Below are 20381 nucleotides of genomic sequence, written 5' to 3' on the forward strand. Positions count from 1 at the left end.
CTTTATATTGAATGCAGCTGACAAAGACAATGCGTAAGAATTCTGCCCTATAACTTAAAACTTCTATTTAAGAAAATAGTAAGAGTGAAAGAATAAGACCTCAGTGCAGCAGCCTCTTAGGTTTCAGATAATAAATTATGTTTAGCAAAATCGCTTTACACTCTTTTTTTGAATTGACACTCATTCTTCGAAAACATAGTTCACTTCCAATGTTTGTGCTGTATAAAACAACAAGCGTAACACAATGTCATTGAATTTGTTATTCTCGAGAATCGTGGCTACAGTGTTGCTTAGCAACAAAATTGTCTTGCAGACTGGCTGATAAAACCTAAGAGGTTTTGGTTCTTTTTTCCTACTGTTCAGGAATGCATCTGGAACGCTGGGCTTGAAATCTTGCTACTGTTAATTTTCTAGTATTTTCTGAACTTAGTTGTTGTAAATCATTAAGAACACCATTAAATGATTAAGAAACCACTGTGATAGGCACCGTATTGAAAGAAAAAAAAGACTAATCAGAACTCCAGGATTGTCCCTAAAGAAAACACTAATCTAGATGTCAGTTGCAAACCAAACAGGTAACAAAGGTGAGAAGGTGACAGAGCAGCAGGAAAGCAGCGGCCTGGTAGGGCCAGCAGTTAAGAAAACGACAGGCGGCACCTGCTCTAGCTCTATAAAGTGTCTTTAACAACCTCTGCTCCCAGGGACTGTGTTGTTGCCTGTGAGCAACTTGGCAGGCGGCTCCACTTCTCTCTCCCTGCTCGGGCAGAAGAGCAGAAAGTCCTGGGCCTCTCTGCCAGGGGTGGGTGACTCCTGCTGGCTTCACCGCACTGACGGACATATTCGACACTCTAGATACAAAGCAGAAAAGCTGGCATGTGGGCTTACTGCTCACCAGCTCAGTACCAGGTAAAGAGTTTAAAACCTAGCTTCAGGTATGAATTACCGTAAGTTTCTTGCAAAACTGCAGCATCTCCCTGCAACAAAATGGTGACTTTGCCTGGAACTTCAAGCAGAACTGATGGGACAGACTTAACACCTAGTAGCAAGCGATGGATCGGGCTCATGTGGCAAGGACACAGACATCATTCCATCTACTAGTAACCAGACCCGGGACCCTTTGGAACTAAGTTCTCTGAAATGTAACTTCACCTATAGCTTCTTTGATGACAGTGGATGTTTTGAAGTTTGTGCCTCCTGCATTTTTACCCAAAGTTACATCTAACTGGCAAGGCTTTTAAGGGGAAATTAAGCAAATAACTCTCCTTGGTACCTAATAGTACTCTAGCAGGACAGCTGAAGGTATCAGTTAATATTCTCCACCCAAAATAAAGGATACCATTTGCCATCTCAAGAAGAATGAGGGGAAGAGAAAATAAATCACAAATTTTAAATGACATATTTGAACTTTTCCCTTCACAGAATTCACCCAAACTCTTCTGCCCTAAGGACAGAGTCCTGGATATTGAAGCTATATACAGTGTTATCGATGATGCGAAACAGTTTGTATACATAGCTGTCATGGACTACTTGCCGATCGTCATTGACACCAATGCTAAACGGTGAGTGTCCATGTCCAGGACTAGCACGTTATCGTAATGCCAGTAAGGTCTCCTGGAGAAAACCTACAGGAGATTAGTTACTACTGTGGACCAATTTCTTGGGGCCCAATTCTGCTCTTATTGAAATCAGTGAGAGTTCTGCCATTGACTTAAATGGGAGCAGAATTGGGACCTAGGAAGACATTTCCAGTTCTGGGTCCTAAGCTTTGGATCTGCCTATCGAAGGAGATCAGAAATTGTCTAGTCTGACCATCTGCAAGTGACTGGGACCCAGGAATACAAGAACCTGCTTATACATGAATCCTATTTCTCACACTATTGTATTCACTATCTTGATACCACAGCTTCTGGCATTTTATGAGCATCATAAAGATATTCAACATGAGAGAGAGAGAGAGTGTGTGTGCGTTAAGAGAGAAATAACATGCGAGTTCTTGTAGACAATGTGGGAGATGCCATTATTTTAATGAAATATACATATAAATGAAAATTCCAAATTCAGCACAGATTACATTTGAATTATACCATATTTTGGTTAACTGAGAGTTGCTAAAAACAAACAAAACCAAGTACTTTTTAAACACACCATTTGTATGGACCATTAAAAAGTACTCATGACCCAAAACTGGAGCCACAGTATAATAAACCCATCCAGCTCAGAAGGCAAGTATCCAGTGGTCCCTCCTGCTCTCAATAACTCTGAGTTCCTGCTCTCAGCAACAAACTGAGCATCTAGTAAAGCTCACCATTCCGTCCGTGCACTTTATCTGAACACAGTTGAATCAAACGTGTGGTTATGTGCTTTTTTCCAGTTTTGCATAACTAAAGATGTTGTGTTCAAATTTTTCAAAAAAATAGCTATCATTTGACTGGTATCAAGCATAAGCTGTTTCAAATCCACAAGCAGGTTTTTCCCAATAAACTCATTTCGTACAGCCTCTGTTGCAGTGAGAGAGTCACAGGCAGTGCTGTAGGAACCCCAGTTTCACAGTATGCACGCTTCTCCTTTATTTTGGAAAGGAACTTGGTATGTAGGACTGTTACTGTTGCAGTTGCTTTTATCTCCTATACTTCTCCTCACTTTGTTCTCGTGCCTGAAGAATTCAGAAATCTACTGGATGAGGGAGATCCAGGGAAGCCATCTGTGTGAATTCTTCAACATTTTTCCTACAGCCTGGCTCTGTGAGACACTGCCACAGCTTCCCTACCTCGTCAGCTCCCAGTTCTCACTTGTAAATTATTTCCTGGCATTGTAGAGCTCTGACTTCATTAGGCGGAATGCCTTGATGCTGCTGGGATAAATAAAATACGCATTTTGTCTAATTCTCCCTGTCCTGACCTGCTCCCACCAAAGGTCAGGAACACAAGCTAACTAGCCATTGTGAGAAAAGCAGAATTTCTGCAGTCCTTATCAGGAAAAAAGGTAGCATCCTCCTTCAATAACCCATCTTCATCTGCTACCGAAGGATGCAGGCTCCCCGCACAGCAGCAGCTCTCCTTTTCCCGAGCAAGACATTACAGAAGGCATTCCAGTCCCCAGTCTGTATGGTCCTGGTACAGAGGACAAAAAACGATGGCGGTCAGGGAGGGATCTGCTGTTCCTGTTCCCTTCCTTGTGTAACCAGCAGAAACCCCTTCCTGCCCCGCTGTCTGGGCTGGGTAAGCAGCACCCTCTCGCTGCAGCTCGTTCTGCGGGTTCTCTGGCACCACAAGAGCTCCACTGCTCTCACCACAGGCAGTGACACAGGCGTAACTCTCCCAGCTCCGGGCGGACAAGGTACCTCTGTTTTGTGCGTGTGTTTTGGCAGCTCTCTGTGCACCTACACAGGTGGAAGATGTGCTCAACCATCCACAACCTCACTGCCCCCACAGTGAGAGTTTTGGTGCAGGGCAGAATGACACAAAAAAGGATGCTGGCCATCTGTTTAGTGAGAAGCCCTTTAAATCAGAACAGCATTCCTTCGATCGATAGAAAATGAAATTCAGATGTGTTTAGTTTTCTCTGTGATGTCTATACTTGGCTACATAAAAAATACAAATTTTAAGTTCTCTGAATATACTGTTTTCTTTCTCCACAGGTACTGGCCATATTTAGATGGGAAGATAAGAGAAGCGTTAGTTTTACGAAGTATTAAAGTACGACTTCTCATAAGTTTCTCAAGAGACACAGATCCCCTTACTTTTAACTTTGTTTCGTCTCTGAAAGCTATTTGCACTGAAGTTCCAAGCTGTAGTTTGAAAGTTGTAAGTATAATCCATATTGCTTTGAAATCTATCTCCCACCCACCCCCCAAAAAAAAAAATCAAGAAAACTTCACAACTGAGAAGTGTTTTCTGTTTGTATCAAAGCCTTGAAATTTCATTAGATAACATAGGAAATGTAATATAATGAACTGAATGTATTCCTAGTAGTAACAGGCATAGAAATTAAGACAGAAAAACAGAACGATGCCAAAAGGCAGTCTGTGTGGCAGACAGCCCATGTAAAACACCACAGCGAACCCAATGGAGTGACCTGTAGCCATAAGTCTTGTTTATACTGACTGGTAGGAGTAAATATGACAGCACAAGAATGTGTTTTAGTCTGGATTTGTGTAACCTTACTGTCAGGTGCATAAGCATCTACTTTTCCTTTACTCAAGTACAAAGTCCAAGAAAAAATAATTAAGATTTTACATTAAATTCAGGCTATAAATTCAGAATTGTGAGGACTAGAACAACCATTATGTGACCGCATTAGACATGCAATACAGGGAAGTGAAAAATACCATGTATGTTACATTTGTATTTGAGCACAGAGCATATGGTATTACTTTCAATTTCATACAGTTCATTTTTATGAAATCGAGGCACACTTGAAATCAGTCATCTTGGATCAATTTCTTTTGGGTTTTGGGTTTTTGGTTTTGTGGGTTTTTTTCAGATAACTGTCTTAAATAATCTGCTGAATTATTTTTGAGTCTTTGATAATCCACTAACATTTTGGCTTTTCAAAATCAATGATAATTGTAAAAAACAAGTATTATTTGCATTATACACACTAAGTGGTATTTATGCATATTTAGAAATAGCGATATATACGTTTTGTTATAATGTACACCGTTATTACAGGTTTCCTAGGTAAGAAGCAGCATAGTGTGTTTTTAAGTCAAAAAGCCCATACATGTGGCTGACACTGCTTAAGCCGTTGTAATTGCGAGGAACTAGTAGCTTGTTCTGTGTTTATCATAAAATTCTACTTACGTATTCAAAATTATTTTTTATTGAAGTGGCACCTAAGGCTCTACATACTCATCGCCATTTTCATCTGTTTAGAGCAGGTAAAATCTTTACCACATAATTTATCTTGTCAAGAACTAAATGCTAAAAGGAAAACAAATTATTCCTAGACATCTAGTCTAGGTAGGTAGTCTAGTTAGAATATCAGCAGTTAGAAAATACAAATACAACTTCCAGTAAAAAAATGAGGCTGCCCCAGATGTAAATAGCTGTAAAGGTGCACCTCAGTTACCTCTGTGCTGTGCATCACGCGCTCCACGGACTGGGCCGGTCACTGCCCTAGATAAACCTTGGTACCAGGAATAGGCCAAGGCTCAGAGTTTACTGGTGTCTATTTGATTTTGGCTAAAACTGTGCCACAGGCTCCATCACGACACTCCTTCACTTCACAAAACGTCTCAGATGGGCATGGTTTTTTTTAGAACTGCACTTCTTTTGTATTCGTCTGTTCTAGCCAGGATCAAAGTGAAACAAAACTATGCGTATGTATGGGGGAGAAGGCATAGGCTAAACTTAAACCTTTTGAATTACTGGCAATCCTGCTTTTCCCTTTTCGTTCTGCTTTGGGTATGAGAAAAAAATAGTCAAACTACACTCTGTACAGAAAATCCTGTCACACAGACATGTATTGTCTGTGTTTATACACAAGAATGCTGAAATTTTGAAAGAAACTTAAGTTACAAATTCTGATTTAAGTTATACTTAAAATTACTGAGCTGTCCCAATACCTCAATATCGTTCTCACAGAAATGGCACACACATCCGTCACGCCACCACCCCCCGCCCCCGCCCTTTTTCTGTTCTCTTGGGGATAGCTGAGTCCTATGAAACATATTCAGTAACTTTATCTTTTGATCCCTGTAATATGCCTTGTCATGTTTGTTTTCCTGTTTTTTTAATGCCTATGGAAAGAGCAGTTTGGCTAGGAAGTTTCCAGGAGAGCCAATGGCTTGCTGCAGCTGCAGGGTACGCTGCTTTGCCACTGACAGCAGCCTGAGGTACACGGTCATCTTGGAGAAGGCCGGGCAGATATGATTCTTCTGTTAGATGGGAATCTCTTCCTGCGTTCCCCTGGTTTCTGACCAGGCTAATGGAAGTTGTGGCATTGCCTAACTGCAACTATATAGTTAGAAACGGTGCTGCAAACCTGTTACTCCTAGCAGTGTCACGATCAGAAACAGCTGCTACCTCCTGCACGTAATTTTTCAGTCTGCTGTTGAGGTCAGGAAGGCAGGGACTGCAAGACACGATTTCCTAGTTGCAAACACTGAATTGCTAACAGTGTGCTCTATCAAAGCAGCTTTTTTTTTCCTTTTGCTACAAAACTTTGATCATACTGGGCAATTAACTTCAACAATGCAGTTAGAAAACGCATAGTCCCTCATTATGCATTCCTCAGCATCTGAGAGTCCAGTTCACATAAGCATTAATAATTATTGGATTCAACTGAAACTGCTTTGAGAGTGCAAACTCAATACAAGTACTCTGAAAAAAAAGATCACTGGGAAGAACTCACGAGGAAAAAGCTTGCTTTGAGGACTAAATAAATGCCATGAGCTCGCAGCCAAATGGCAAGGGGAAAACTGCGTACCAAATTGCTGCTCATTCAGGGAGCTCTGGCCTATGCACCAAACCACATGTGGTCATGAAATTAAAGCTTGACTCATAAAGGGTAACTCAAGGTGGCGAGCTGACCATTGGGCTTCTTGGGACCGTTAATTCCAGTACTCCTTAAGTTTTGTGTGCTTGACCTTGAAAATACATCTTATGTGCAAAAATGCTCAGTCTAAGCCTTGCAGCAGAAGGGGCCAGCTCTGTTGGGTGCGGTGCTGAACAGAGAAAGGTGCTCACAAAAAGTATGAACTAGGACAAAGTGTCTTTAGCCAGCTGGAGCCCAGGAAGGAGTGGCACAGAACAGCCATTTATATCCACGGCACAAGTTGTTCTTGAGCCTCCATGTGACTGGTTCTGTTGTGCAGGTGTGCTCCTGCTAAGGTGCGAGGAAGGAAAAACTGACCCTTTTACTAATTCTAAAAAAGCCAGAAATGCCCTATGAGTAAACAAAGTGTTATGAATTAACTATGAACCCTTTGCTCCTGAGCACTAATTTAATTTTAAAGTTCTAAACTCCTAAAATATGGATGGAAAAGATTAATGAAATGTTAGCAGAAGGTGGTGTATTATTACCACAGTACTTCTGCTGAAGGCATACGTTGGAGAATGTTAGGCTGTGCTACTGAATGCCAGCGCGGGTTCACTTGCGCATCCAAGCTACGTTTGTGTATTCTGTTTGCAAGGGCAGATGGGTTTCCCTATCTGTATATGGGTTTCCGTATCGTCAAGGAGTTAATGGTTTCTCTACTGTTGCTGGAGAACACATTATGTTTCCAAGCCTTCTATCCTTTCCTGCATGAATATGAAATTTTCTCTCTTACAAAGTTATTCTACAAACAGAACACTGATGTATGATTTTTTTCAGTTCAGCACATCTGCTGAATCTAGCCCAATTTGACAACCCTAAGCTTATATGATTATTGTGCTTGACTGCTTTTTCATTAAGGTGTGTAAGTTTTTGCTAAATCTCCTAATGCTGGGAAGAAGACAGCTTGTTATATTTTGTCTCCGACCATTGAATACTTTGCCCACTTGCCAGTTTGGGACCATTCTCTACAATATTAGCACAGTATCTCCCACGTGCCTGTGAAGAGTTAGTGCGAGTACTCTTGATGGACACCCTAAGGCTGCTGTCTCCGCTCCTGTTTTGTTGCACCAGGAAAAACACGACCATTTTCTTCTGGCTTTATCCAAAAATGCAAGATCCTTTCAGAAGGATTCAGACCCATCTCTGGCTTGCTACGTACATACTTTCTGTGGTGGGTGCGTGTTTGTAGAGCAGTTCCTCAGGCACACAGTTGCAGTCTTGATGTTGTCTAAGAACTAACCCCTAATACCTAATAAACTTTTCTTTACAGCTGCTAAGATGGTTTTTTCTGATTTTTTAAAAAGTGTAATGCTGTAAGTAAGTCTGAATGATGTTAAAAATCCACAATGAAAGGCATGATTTCTCCAGGCAGCTTAGTTAGATGTGCACATACAATATAAATCTTGCTTAAAGGACAGTTATTACAGCTTTACGTAGCATAATGTTTTTTAATGCCCTTTATAAAACCATCACTCAAACAGTTTGGGTTGTTGTCCTTGTTTTTAAATTAAAAAAACTAGCTTTGGAATTTTGCAAGAATCTGAACTCATTACAAAAATTAAGCTCTGGAAGCTAACAAAGCCATGTACACGTAAGCAAGCATGCGGTGACAAACAACTTGTCATAGTTATCGATCATAAAACTGCACCGCAGTACCATCCAGTATTTGGGAACTGAAGAAACACAAACTCTTTGAATTTTATGTCTAACGCAGTAAAAACCTGCTTCAGCCCTAATAAACTTTCATCATTGTCGAAGGGGCGGGGGGGTGTCAGTCCAAGAACAGACTCCCCTCAGTGCTGGAATCAGCCAGAGCCTGAACTAGCCTAGGTATTTTACACAGGGTTCTTTCAAGCAGTTTTGGTACAACCTCTTAACAACATAAAATTTACCCCAATATATTTTCCAATGGGGAAGGGAGAGATTCTATCAGAGTCCACAGCATGAACTGGTAGATAAACAGCAGCCTCTGGGTTATTCTACCAAGAGTGCATATAGCTCCAAAACTTTAAAAAAAGAAAGGTCTAACTCAGTTTATCCTTTTTCACCCCTTAGGGTGAAACAGATGCATTTGCCTCTTGCTGTCTGGTAAATTTGATGTCTCTATATCAGAGCTAATCCCGAGAAGCTTCTGAGTTTCTGAAATCAGCAAGTTTCCTGTTGGAAACGACGCAATGTATAATAACAAGGTATTAATTCAGCTGTTGGTGTGCCTGCCAATCCCAATCCTGCAGCAGACTTCAAACCCCAATGTCCCTTGATGACTGAGGAAATGAGCTAAAGGAAAGTTCCTGGCTCTTACCATGCAAAATGCAAAGACGGGGTTTCTTTTTTTGTTCATTTCATAGCCTTTGCTACCTGGCACTGTACTGCTTTAAGTATGTGGTAGCCATATACTTTGCATACTTCAGAATGCCAAGGCACAGTGAGTATCATAAATTATGAGAATTTAGTAAGACGTACAGTGTGCAGTGTTTTATCAAAATTAATGCTTGGCTATAAAACCTCAAGCTGTTCTGTAGCACTAACTCATTTTCAATAAAGAGTAGAGAACAGACCATATTTTTTTCTGTCCATTATAGAACGGTTTTCATTAACCTGCACTCCATTCTATTTTATGGCAGAAATTCTTCGACCTTGAGGAAGAGAGTGCATGCTTTCTTAAAGAACAGAAGAACACTTCCCTTCCCAAATTAAATCGTAATAAATATATGGTGACTGATGGAGCTGCATACATTGGTAAGTAACCACATCTCAAGAAATTCTAGTTTGTACCCAAAAGCCTGAAATAACACCCATTTGTAAAAGAGGACTCTATATCTGATATGCATGTTAAGTTAAAATAATAGTTCATTTCTTTGGAAACCTGGATGAAGACTGTGCTTTGAGCCTCTTCTCATTTAAAAACTCTTTTTTTCCCTGAGTCAGTTTCTCAAAAGCAAAGTTATGCTTTCAGTATTTAAAAAACAGACTGAAATCACAAATACAACACACTTCATAAAGCAGGAATAATCTAGACTATTAACATATTCTCTGGTTTCTGCAATCCAGTAAAGATGGACTATTCTCCATTTCCCATGTTATTACTAAAGCTATGGGCAATCCTGGTAAATACTGTACAAATGCCTTTCATCCTCATCTGCTGAAGCCTTATTCCATCTACTGTAATGACATTTCAGACATTTCCTAACATTAGGTACATATCTAATTGGTATTTTGGGTTAAAGGTGTACTTAAGTTGCTGGATGGCACCTAGCAAAAGTTCATTATCAGTCAAATGCTCATTGAATGCCGGCTAAAAACTACCTTCTAAAGAAATCTGACTGCTTGAGTTGTGCGTGAGCTGCAGGACCAGAAAACTGCTCCTGAATTAAAAAGTAACTTATGAGATTTTTATAAAGTCAAGAGAGAAAACATGCATTCTGATATGCTGCAGCTTGATGCTTTAGTTACCTCCTCGCCCTGACTTACTGCGAAGGGCTTAAAGCTGGTGATCACAGAGGTGGCAAGGGAGGGCAAAGGCTGCAACCTAGAAGGATGCCCATGCACATGTGAAGAATGGAGAATCCCAAGCAGCGCAGAGATACAACCAAGAGCTATGCTGAAAAGCTCACCTTGACGGGCGCTGAAAACACACGTCTCTCTTATCCTATCCAAATCTTATTTTCCAAGTAGCACAGCTTATTCCCCTCTTGTCTCCCAAATGTTTTATGAGCCACTCCCCCAAATAATTTTTTACTCCATTTTAAATTCTTTCCAATATCCAGCTTAAATTTCAGTAACCTGTAACTTGTCTACGCAGCATGAATTCTTAGCTCGGTTGGGTTTTTTCTTTTGCATTGTCCTTACTTCCTGAGATATACAAATAAATAAAAGAAAGAAATAATCAAAGCTGTGTGAAAGTAATAAAAATGCACGTTAAGGACCGGATGTATCTTTTACTTGATAGCACAGGAAGAAATGTCCCTTATGATGAGGCTAACAATTTACCAACCCTGGCAACTTTAGAATTCTTAACATTTCCTGCTGAAGTAGCTGAAATGACACTGAAAGAAAAGGGGATAAATTTATCTGATACCTTCATGTTTTTATGTATGTTCAGGCAATTGTTTTAAAAGATGACCTCTAGTAACAGCATTTTTTTCTCCAAAATACTGCATGTGTTATAAATGTACAACTTAAATAGCTACAGTTCTAGTGAAATAAAAAGAAATAACTGAAACACTTGGTTTACCTGGTTTCCGTTCATCTAATTATCCTCTTAGGCTTGCGATCACCAGGGTTTGAAATGCTCATTCATTACCTTACATTTCAACAAAGGTGGTAGTAACTGGCATAAAATAGTAAACCCTGGCTTTTGTTTCCTGAAATAGTACCTATCAATGGGTAACCTGTAAAATATCTATTGGTTTGGCTCAGCATTATGGAGCAACCACTCCCCATCTCATCTACTTTAAATTGTTTATATGGCAAAATAATACTCTCGCTCTTGGCACTGAAAAGGCCGATGAGGAAATTAAATGGAGTAATAATACAATATATGCAAAAGGAAGAGCAAGTTAGTTTTGAATAAATAAAAGAACTTGTTTTCACTGACAAAGGATTAGTGCTGTTAAACTTCCAGAAATGATCTGGACTACACACTGGTACATAATGGAGTTGTTTTTTTTCCAGTCGTATAGAGAACTGATTTCCATCTCTGCCCAGGTACCCACTGGGGAAAATGACACATTATCATGCTGGATTGCCTTTAGGGGGATGGCTTTTTTTTTTTTCTCTCCTTTTTTTAAAATGCTAGAAACTCATTGTATATTCCTGCCTTTGCTTGTAGGTAATTTTGATTGGGTAGGAAATGCTTTTACGCAGAATGCTGGAGCTGGCCTTGTTATCAACCAAGCAGACGCGGGGAACAGCACAAGCATCATTAAGCAACTCAAGGCTGTTTTTGAAAGGGACTGGTATTCACATTATGCCAAAAGTTTACAACCAACAAAAATCCCAAACTGCTTTAATCACAAACTTAATAAAGCAACAGCAAATAAGACTGCCATGAGCAGTGTGAATTAGAAAGACTATTTTACTGTTTAGTATGGCAATGAAGAATTACATTGGGGTGTAGCCCTCTTTCATATTTACAGACAAAAAAAGAAAAAGCAAAAAAAAGTTTGGGTTGGGGGGGTGTTTCTAGGAAAAAGCACACTTATATAAGAACTGTCTAAACTATATTCTCTATACTGAATTATTTAAGACTTTCAAATTTGTTACTTCTGACACTGGATGTCATTTCTGCTTCCATGTTAATTTTAATGTTCCACATTTGAGTTCAACAGCATGTGTCAATTTTTCTGTTTCAGTTTTAGGATTTTCCCTAATTGCCATCCTGGCTAGAACGAACCTTGAGGCAAAACCAAGATTCAAGCTATGAAATGGCATTCTAAGATCAGTTATTATTGACATATGAATAGATAGTAGAGGTTTACTGTAGAAAACAAAGGAATAAGCAAATTTTCACCTGTATAAATGACTCCCTTTCAATAAACATCCAGTCATGCAACCACATCCTAGTTTTGAGGATTTAGTTTGAGTATTGCTCTTTCATGTCTTCTAACTAGCCTTAAAATACATTAGAGTTACATGACTGGTAATTCATTCATCTCCTAGAAGTATGAGAAGGCTTTGAGGGATTGAGGTTGGTGTAATCAAATTTGACATAATCCCTAAAGCCTCTCAGATAAATGGAATTTTTTTAAAATCAAAGTAATGTGGATTCCTTTCAATATAATAGTTATTTCTAATTATACATTTCATCTAATGATGAAAATCTCTGGATTAATAGCAAAGACCTAGGACTGTTTTGGTTTGGTTTTTTGTTGGGTTTTTTTTGGGGGGGGTAATCTCAAGAATATTTCTTCCCCCAGGTTAAATATTTATCAAGTGTTGAGTCATCAATTGCACAATGACTCATTATCAAACCAATGCATATCTAAAAAACAAACAGTGCTTTTTAGGAAGGTCAAGGGTTATGCAAAGTCATGTAGTAATTAATTGTTATTAAATAATCATATAGCAATCTTGTTTGATTTTACACCTGGATGTTTCTTTCCTAACTTTATTTAAAAAAAAAAGACAACAAACCCAAAACAATTGTGAAATGGCATTTTTTGTTAAAATGTCACCCATATAGGTGAATACATCAGCACAAACAGAAATGTGATGCCTTCATTTAGGCCGCAGTTTCAGCTGGTGTTAATAGCGTGCCTCTACAAACACAACTCAGTTGCACCAAGAAGCAACTGCTCTGTAAGAGTGTGAATTCGCTCTTTAAAAAAATACATAAAAATGACAACAGATTTTTTTTTTCCAGTCAGAGCTGCAATAGCTTAGTTTTGCAATAAAAATGGTTCATTACTCTCCCTCTGCCTCTGTTGAAGAAATACGGCCATGAAAGCAAACTGCATTCTACATTTTGTTCATTATTCACAGGACTTTTCCCAAAATGCAGACTTTTCTCACCCGGCTATATGTTACTGAAGGCACACTTCAAAAGCAGTGGGCAAAAAGAGAGTGAAAACCAACCATATCCCAATGTACTATTTTAATCTTAAGAACAAGTTAAAAACCCACCTTGACTTTCAAAACACAGGTTTCATTTACAAGGTTAAAAAAAAAAGTTCAACTTTATTTTAAAGTAAGCACAGCTTAGGAAATTCTAATAAGGTAACATATGCACAACTCGAAATTGCCAGCTAGAGACACACCAGAAAACTCATTATGACCACAAAAGGCACACTCTTGACAAAGACCGTTTTGTTTCTTTTGCAATTGCCAAGATTTACATCATCTTACTGAAAATAATGACACAACAAAAAAATTTTCCAAGTTGTCTTTTACAGAAAATACTCCACACAGCTCTAACGCTCAGTAACATTCTCTAATATTCGGATAAATACATGCCTTTTATTCGCCTCCCCACACACAGAGAAAAGCATATATTCTGACATTGATACAAGAAACACGTATCTAAAAAGAAAAAAGTTTCCTGAGTTGCTATGAAGGAAAAAACTTTGTGAAAAGAAGTTTCTTCGTTCTGTATGTAATTTAGAATATGTATGGCAAGTATGGGAGAGAGATTCCCAGCACTTGATTTACTTGTTGGGGTTTTTTTGTTTTGTTTAAGAAATAAATATTAGTCCAGATTAATTTCTGGTGTAAATTTCAGCTGAGTTGTACCACCAATGAATTTAGTCTTATGAGTCACAGCTATAATAACCCAAAACAAACAAACAATCAAAGAACCCACCACATTTTTAAAAGCCAGTTAGGATATTTCTAAAGATTCTGCGGTCCCCACGGGTGGGTGATCTTAAAGCCTGAGATGAACTTCATACCAAGTCCTTACATCAGATAGAAAAAAACCCCAAGGAAACAAAAAAACCCCACTGTCCAGTGTTGTTAATTGTAGCACCTGTTGGCAATAATATACAAGAATGAATGAATGTAATTTTTTTCCCTCTTGCATTGTGGATACTAGAAATGTGTGAAGTTTTTAAAATGACATCTTGTACAAACAATGGAGGATCTGAGTGGAACAGTAATTTGTCAGATGATAAAGCTAAGATGTCTGTTTACAAGCAGGATTTAGTCATGAAATCAGGCTGTGGAGTTACCACTGACCTTCTGGTTAGTATACCAAATGAATGATTCAGCTGTAGCAGTTTTACCGGCCAGATCCCAGGGAAATGCAATCATGAATATTAACCATATCCACTAGTTTACAAATGCATTCTTACTGGCTTGATAAACAAATTCTGGTGCTTCAATGACCGCCCCCCTCCCCTGCCAATGAACTGATAGGTAAAGTACATTTTAAAAGTGGCAGTATGTTCTGGTTTTATGAATGGAAGAGTTTGGGGTTTTTTTGAACAACTTTTAATGCAAAATAGCGGTCAGCCATCCTACAAACAGACTGACAGATTCAAGTTTCATTTGGTAAAAAGTATGGATTAATATTTTAATAACTGTTTAGAATGGCTGCAGCTCCAAAGCAGCACTGGCGGCTTTGGTCTGTTACATTAGCCAAAAGACAAAGTGCATCCTTGGACTTCAGCAAGCAGGAAATTAAAAATATCAGATTAGTTTTTGAAGTTGTTTAAGGGGATTATAGCCAATTATTTGTTTGGGGTTAGCGCTGTTACTGTTTAACTTGCTTTGCCACAGCAGCCTCGACTCTGGCTTCAGATCCTTCTACCAATATAAATAAAGCTGGGGCAAATCCGTTACAGTGATTTCACATTTTTTAGCACGGATCAGAATCCAGACTGGCTTCCTCTTGCTTTAGCTCTCCTGAGTACCACCACTGCAAAGGTGATTTCCAAACTTAATAGGGATTTGCATTCAGTGGTTTCTCATAGATCTCACAAATCCAAAAGATGCACTTTCTCTAACCCCCCCGTCTAACTGGCATTGGTAACTCTGTCATATTAAAGGCAATTTCCTAAACAGAACAGCTTTATTCTTAAAGAATAGAGACTGCAATTGTTGTTTGCTGCAAACATTTACTAGTGCCTTAGTCATAAAAGCTTTTGTTTAACTGTTCCTCATGTGGAAGTCCTGCTACAGATCTTTTTATCTAGTACCAAGGCATACAGCAAACTTCCTAAGTAAGACTAGATATTGTGATGTTTACAGGTTAGTACCTAAAACTAGAGTCACAAAAAGACAAAAATTGAATGCAAGATGTTGGCCCAAACCACAAGGACACCTAAACTTGAGCATTTTTATTCCAGCCCAATTCTAGAACTCAATTTCACAAATTACTCCTGTCTTCAGTATCAACTCATCCACAACACAGTTGAATTATTCTGTCCTGCCAAGGTGCAAAAATAAATAAAATCAGAATTCCCCCAACACCTTGATGGTATCAAAACCATAACCACAGAAATTCCTGTAAGCACAGGGTGAAGTCCAAAAATCATGCAGTGGCTACATTACAAATCTTCCTTGTTAAGCCTCAGGTTGCTTTGGGCTGGCTACCACTTTTTTCTGTCTGAAGCATGAACTGGTATCCACAACTACTCTCACCTTCTGTTTGAAGACCAGAAAAGCATGGATTATGTGCCACAGCACAATGGCCACAGCTGTACCCTGACAGGAACAGACTTAAGTTTTTGTCCAATCTTCAAGCAGCTTCAAACTGAATTTGAGGCTGTGCTGTACAAAGTTTTACACAATACAGGGCTAAATGTTCCTTCCAGTAACTCCAGGCTCTGTGGGTGGTTCAAAGGAAAGCGTGAGAAACAAATAAAAAAGCCTCAGACTGCTACTTTAAAGACCTACCCATTATTTGCTATACTACTGGCTACCTAAATTCTACTGCTTTGTTGCGTTTTACATACCTAGAAACTGAACAACTAAGACCTGTGTGAACGTTACCTGCCATTTAATCCTGATCTAAGGAAAAATCCAAAGACTTTATAGGGGGTTTTTGTGACTTTGGCGTGTACTTACTGAAAATAGCACAGACTTTCTCATCAAGATGGTAAAGACATCAGCTGGCTATTCCAGTTCTTCAAACTGAAGTCCTTTATAAGTATCTGCATCTTGTATATCATGTACTTGACTCGTGAGAATGGCCTTACAGAGAGCGCTAAGTTATCCTAAAACCATTTAGGACTTCAAAATTAACTCTTCATTTTAATACAAAAATACTGATTACATGTATAGTATGTTTCCAGATGGTACTTTCTGGCACTGTTTTTCTTCCACTCTTATCCCTTCTCTACATATACATTCACTTTTTTTTTTTTCATAACCGTTAATCCAATCTATATAAAACCACAGAATGAATCCTTGGTATATTTAAAATTCACAATGATACCCTCCTGAGTTGAAGGCACCAGTAAACATATTCTACTTTTAACACTGCAGAGTATAGTAGCTCAACTGATACTGTAGAGTGATTGCTTTTCTTAGCTGTAGTTTTTCACTTTAATTACTGCTGGATGTTATTTATGACTTTCTCAGTGTTGAAGCAGGATGCTCTTGCATCATCACTTTGCACAAATGCCTTAGAAGCTTGCCAAACTAGCATCTAAAAGAGACCTCGTTCAAAATAGTTTAGACAAGAAAAGAAGAACTCACATGCTTGACACTTTGTGGATGCTGAAGTCAGTAGATAAACTCCAGTCTTATAATACTGTAGAGCTTTCTACTGCATCTCTCGTTTAGAGTAGTCCTGCATGGGCTTCGAAGAAAAAGTCTGTGAGAATTGCTGTACTGAGTATTTCAACACAGTAACTTAAATTGGGTTTTCAGGAAAACACATTTCTAGTCCATATCCATATACTACAACTGCATTAACACAGTAAGGTGTATTCAAATTCAGAATACACATAGGACAAAAACCAAGCTACTGCAGCCTATTTCTGAAAACCTTGTTAAAATTACATTTTAAGAGCTCAGTTCAATTCTGGCTGCAAATTAGTCTGCTGTAGTCAATGGAGTCAGCTCTATTTTGTTCACAACAAATTCTACACTGCAATTTTACAGGAAGACTCAATAAATCTTTTTAATCCTATAAAATGAACATGATAATTTTTCCTTTAAGAATAGAAATAAGGTTGATGGCTGATTCAGGCTACAGAACAGAACAAAATATAACCAAATGGCCGACAACTGTAGCATTCCAGAGGGTTATTTTGTGCTTCTTCATGTTGCATGGCCACAAACATAATACAAATTATATGTATCATGATGGTCTTGCGTGAACACATAGTGGGCATCGCCTCTCATATATTAATATGCATCCTTCCTGCAACAGCATAAAATGTAATATGGGTAGAGCGGAAGGGGCAAAAATAGCTACAGAGGCAAACCAACTTGAATCAGACTGAGTTAACGGACTGGGTGCTGGCCTGAAAACTCTGGCTACGGTCTCATTTTGTTCCTTTCCCTGCAAAATCCTGTATTTCTTATGCATCCACCTTTCTCTTCTTTACGTGACTGAAATCCCGTGATTATTTTCAGCATGAGGAGGGAACCTTTAACAGTTACAAACATGCTTAACAGAAAGAAATTAGCATGAATAAAAGCCCATCAATTCCCATGTAGCAGGTACTGAAAAATAAAGCAGTATTTGAAATAAGACCTCTCCTTGTATATTAGAAGTTTATAGTGCTATATAAGCAAGCAAATTTCACATCATATGCAGCATTTGCATATGTTCTCTCAATATACAAATACAGTCGAGTCAGACACCATTCTGAACCCCTAATAAACTGGTGGAAACTAAGCACTAGTATCAGGCAATCAGATTTGACATTTTAATAACATGCAAATGGGGAAAAAAAAAACCACCACCACCCCACCCCCCGCAGAAGTCCTAACTATATAAAGTGCATAAATTACTAAGTTACATTGGAAAATAATTCCAGTTGCTTTGAGGGACTTAATAGGGATTAGAATGGGGAAGGAATCTTTATGTTAAAGCTTAAAGGCATGCACCACTGTATGTAGCATTGTCTAAGCAAGACAGCACAGAACATTTTGACTGACTTGCTAACAAATGGTTTCAAGTAGATTTGCTCAATATTCAATTACTCCACTTTATTCACTATTTGTATTTCTTCACATGACATTATGCCTGTATTCTTGAATGTTTTTCTTGAAACTTGACAGGAAAGCGGGATACTTCTGGAAGTGACAGTTGTTTCTTTCTAAAGGTCAGAGGGCTGTTCTCTTAATCTCACTTGTCCTCTCAACTGTCTCCTGCTTCGTCAGCAACCAGCCCAGGTTTTCACTTGTCATTGCCTGAGAGGCAAAGAAAAAATATTTTTAGTTACCTGCTGTTTCTGAAAACTGCTGGCTGCTCAGCATGCTTTTGCCCTTTGAGAGAGCCCTCACCTAATCCAACACTAGAGAACGCATAATAAAGGAGGTCAAACACATAATTCCAGGTGCCTCACATAATTCTTCACCTGGAGACACATATATGGAATATCTGGAGGAAGAAGAGTTGGGGTGCAGGGGCAGGCAGGGACAGGAGAATGTTTGGCAAACTTTAAATGAGGTAGAGGTTCTTCTGGTGATACTAATACCTCTTCTGGTGGCCTCATTTTATTCTAGTGTAAACAATTCTTTACCATACAACTAAATTTTAATGACTGAAAATGAGCTAACTTTAGCATAAAAAGGTGAGAAGTGAAACATCCCATGCCTTTAGGAATTTAATTTCTTCACTTGTAAGGGGGTGAAAGAGGCAGGTGAAAATGGAAAATGCACTGTTTCATCTTTTCAAGGAATAGCCCGGGTTGCTACTAGAAATAGAGCTGATAAGCTTTCTAAAACAAAGCAAAGATCCTATGCATCCAACTTCCATTAATTCTCAAAAGGTGATGCGTACCTGTGAAAATTTGGGGCTCACAGCTTAGTACCAACTTCTTTGTGGCAAACTGTCAGGCTTCTCAGGAGAGCTCCTTTTCCTCCTTCTCACTATACCCAAGATAGCTGTAACGTCTCCTTTTAACAATCTCCAGACTCTTCAAAGACATCTCTCCAAACCAAATTATAAGAATTCTCCCTTTTGGATAAAAAAAATGAATGGCAGATTCAGTGAGGAACCCGAAGAACCTAGTACAAATATTAAAATGCATAAGAAATCAGGATCAAAACCAGAACACATTCTCATTTTTGCCAATATTTTAAAAAGTCAATGAGGATGAGAGGCTGGTGCAGTACCTCAGATTAATGAAGTTGGAATTTATAAACCAGAACACTGTTATGTTTGTGGATAGTCCCCACACCTAAACTGCTGCTCTTAAGGTGACACAGGCGCAGTGAAGAATCTGTGAACCACTAGCTTTTATATGTTTTACAAAGGTTTCAGTATTCAAGTCTTATGTCCATCTATGGATGTATACAGCTTAAAAGGTGGGCAAAAAATAATGGGGTTCTGTGTCTATTTATACAGACCTTGCTGTGAAATAATCATTAAAAAATAGTTACTTCTCACAGCATTTGCATCTTCAGATATCACCACAGAGACCTTATTAAACAAATCTGGAGAAATGCAGAAAAGCCACATCTGTGGCAGCAAGCAAGCCAACTAAAATAAACTGCCCATTTTCTAAGTGCCAGTTGATATAATAAAAGCACTCAGATGCCCCCATATCCATCTCAGATTCCAAATGTCCTTTTACCAGTTTCCAAATACAGAGCTGAGGCTCCACAACCACACACGCACAGCGACACATCCTCAAAGGAAAAAAATTAGTATCTGCACCAGAAAAGCTTGGAACATCTCTAGTACAATGACTTGTTCCGCTGCTGTCTACTCTTAAATAAGACTGACAGGAAATAGTACAGCTCTTTCTGGAAAAGCCCACACACCCTTTACTATAAAAGAGTAACACACACACATAAAAAGACTCAGAATAATGAACTACAAAAGTAAACTGCTGGCCACAGCACAGAAGTACATTAATGTATCGGTTTCTGATAGCACATACCAAAGCCATCTACTCGCCTTTTCATTCTCACATTACACATGTGCCAAAGCTCACTTTTTTAAAAAACAAAGGGCAATGTTTTCTCTGAACTAAACATTCCAGAGAGGATTTTTTTTTTAAACCAGAGAGAACAGTAACCATTGCCCCAATTCTCTCTTCCCTTTCCTCGCTCCCCTTTTTCACTGGCAAATGTTCCCGTTATCTACCCTCTGCCTTGTCTGTTTTTTTTTTTTTTTTCCTTTTCAAGCTATTTCCTACATGCTGTTTCTGAAACCCTTGCTGCTTTGTACACAGGGATGAATCCCTGCAACTTGCATCCTTGGTGCTGTTAACATC

At 38.8% G+C, this 20381-nt stretch overlaps 1 protein-coding gene across 4 annotated transcripts in view; it reads left to right on the top strand.

Moving 5' to 3' along the window:
• Positions 1-18947, top strand: part of PLD5 (phospholipase D family member 5) — a 201635-nt gene extending 182688 nt beyond the window's left edge. For 3 of the 4 annotated variants that reach the window (XM_075089397.1, XM_075089401.1, XM_075089399.1), the window contains exons 7-10: positions 1420-1559; positions 3638-3803; positions 9165-9279; positions 11372-18947. In XM_075089397.1, the coding sequence (XP_074945498.1) occupies positions 1420-1559; positions 3638-3803; positions 9165-9279; positions 11372-11607 (657 nt within the window). In that variant the 3' untranslated portion in view covers positions 11608-18947. The remainder of the gene's footprint in view (positions 1-1419; positions 1560-3637; positions 3804-9164; positions 9280-11371) is intronic. The other variant, XM_075089398.1, reaches the window with a different exon arrangement.
• Positions 18948-20381: the final 1434 nt, after the last annotated feature.

Source organism: Phalacrocorax aristotelis, chromosome 3, assembly GCF_949628215.1.
Source record: "Phalacrocorax aristotelis chromosome 3, bGulAri2.1, whole genome shotgun sequence".
In the NCBI taxonomy this organism is placed as follows: Eukaryota; Metazoa; Chordata; class Aves; order Suliformes; family Phalacrocoracidae; genus Phalacrocorax; species Phalacrocorax aristotelis.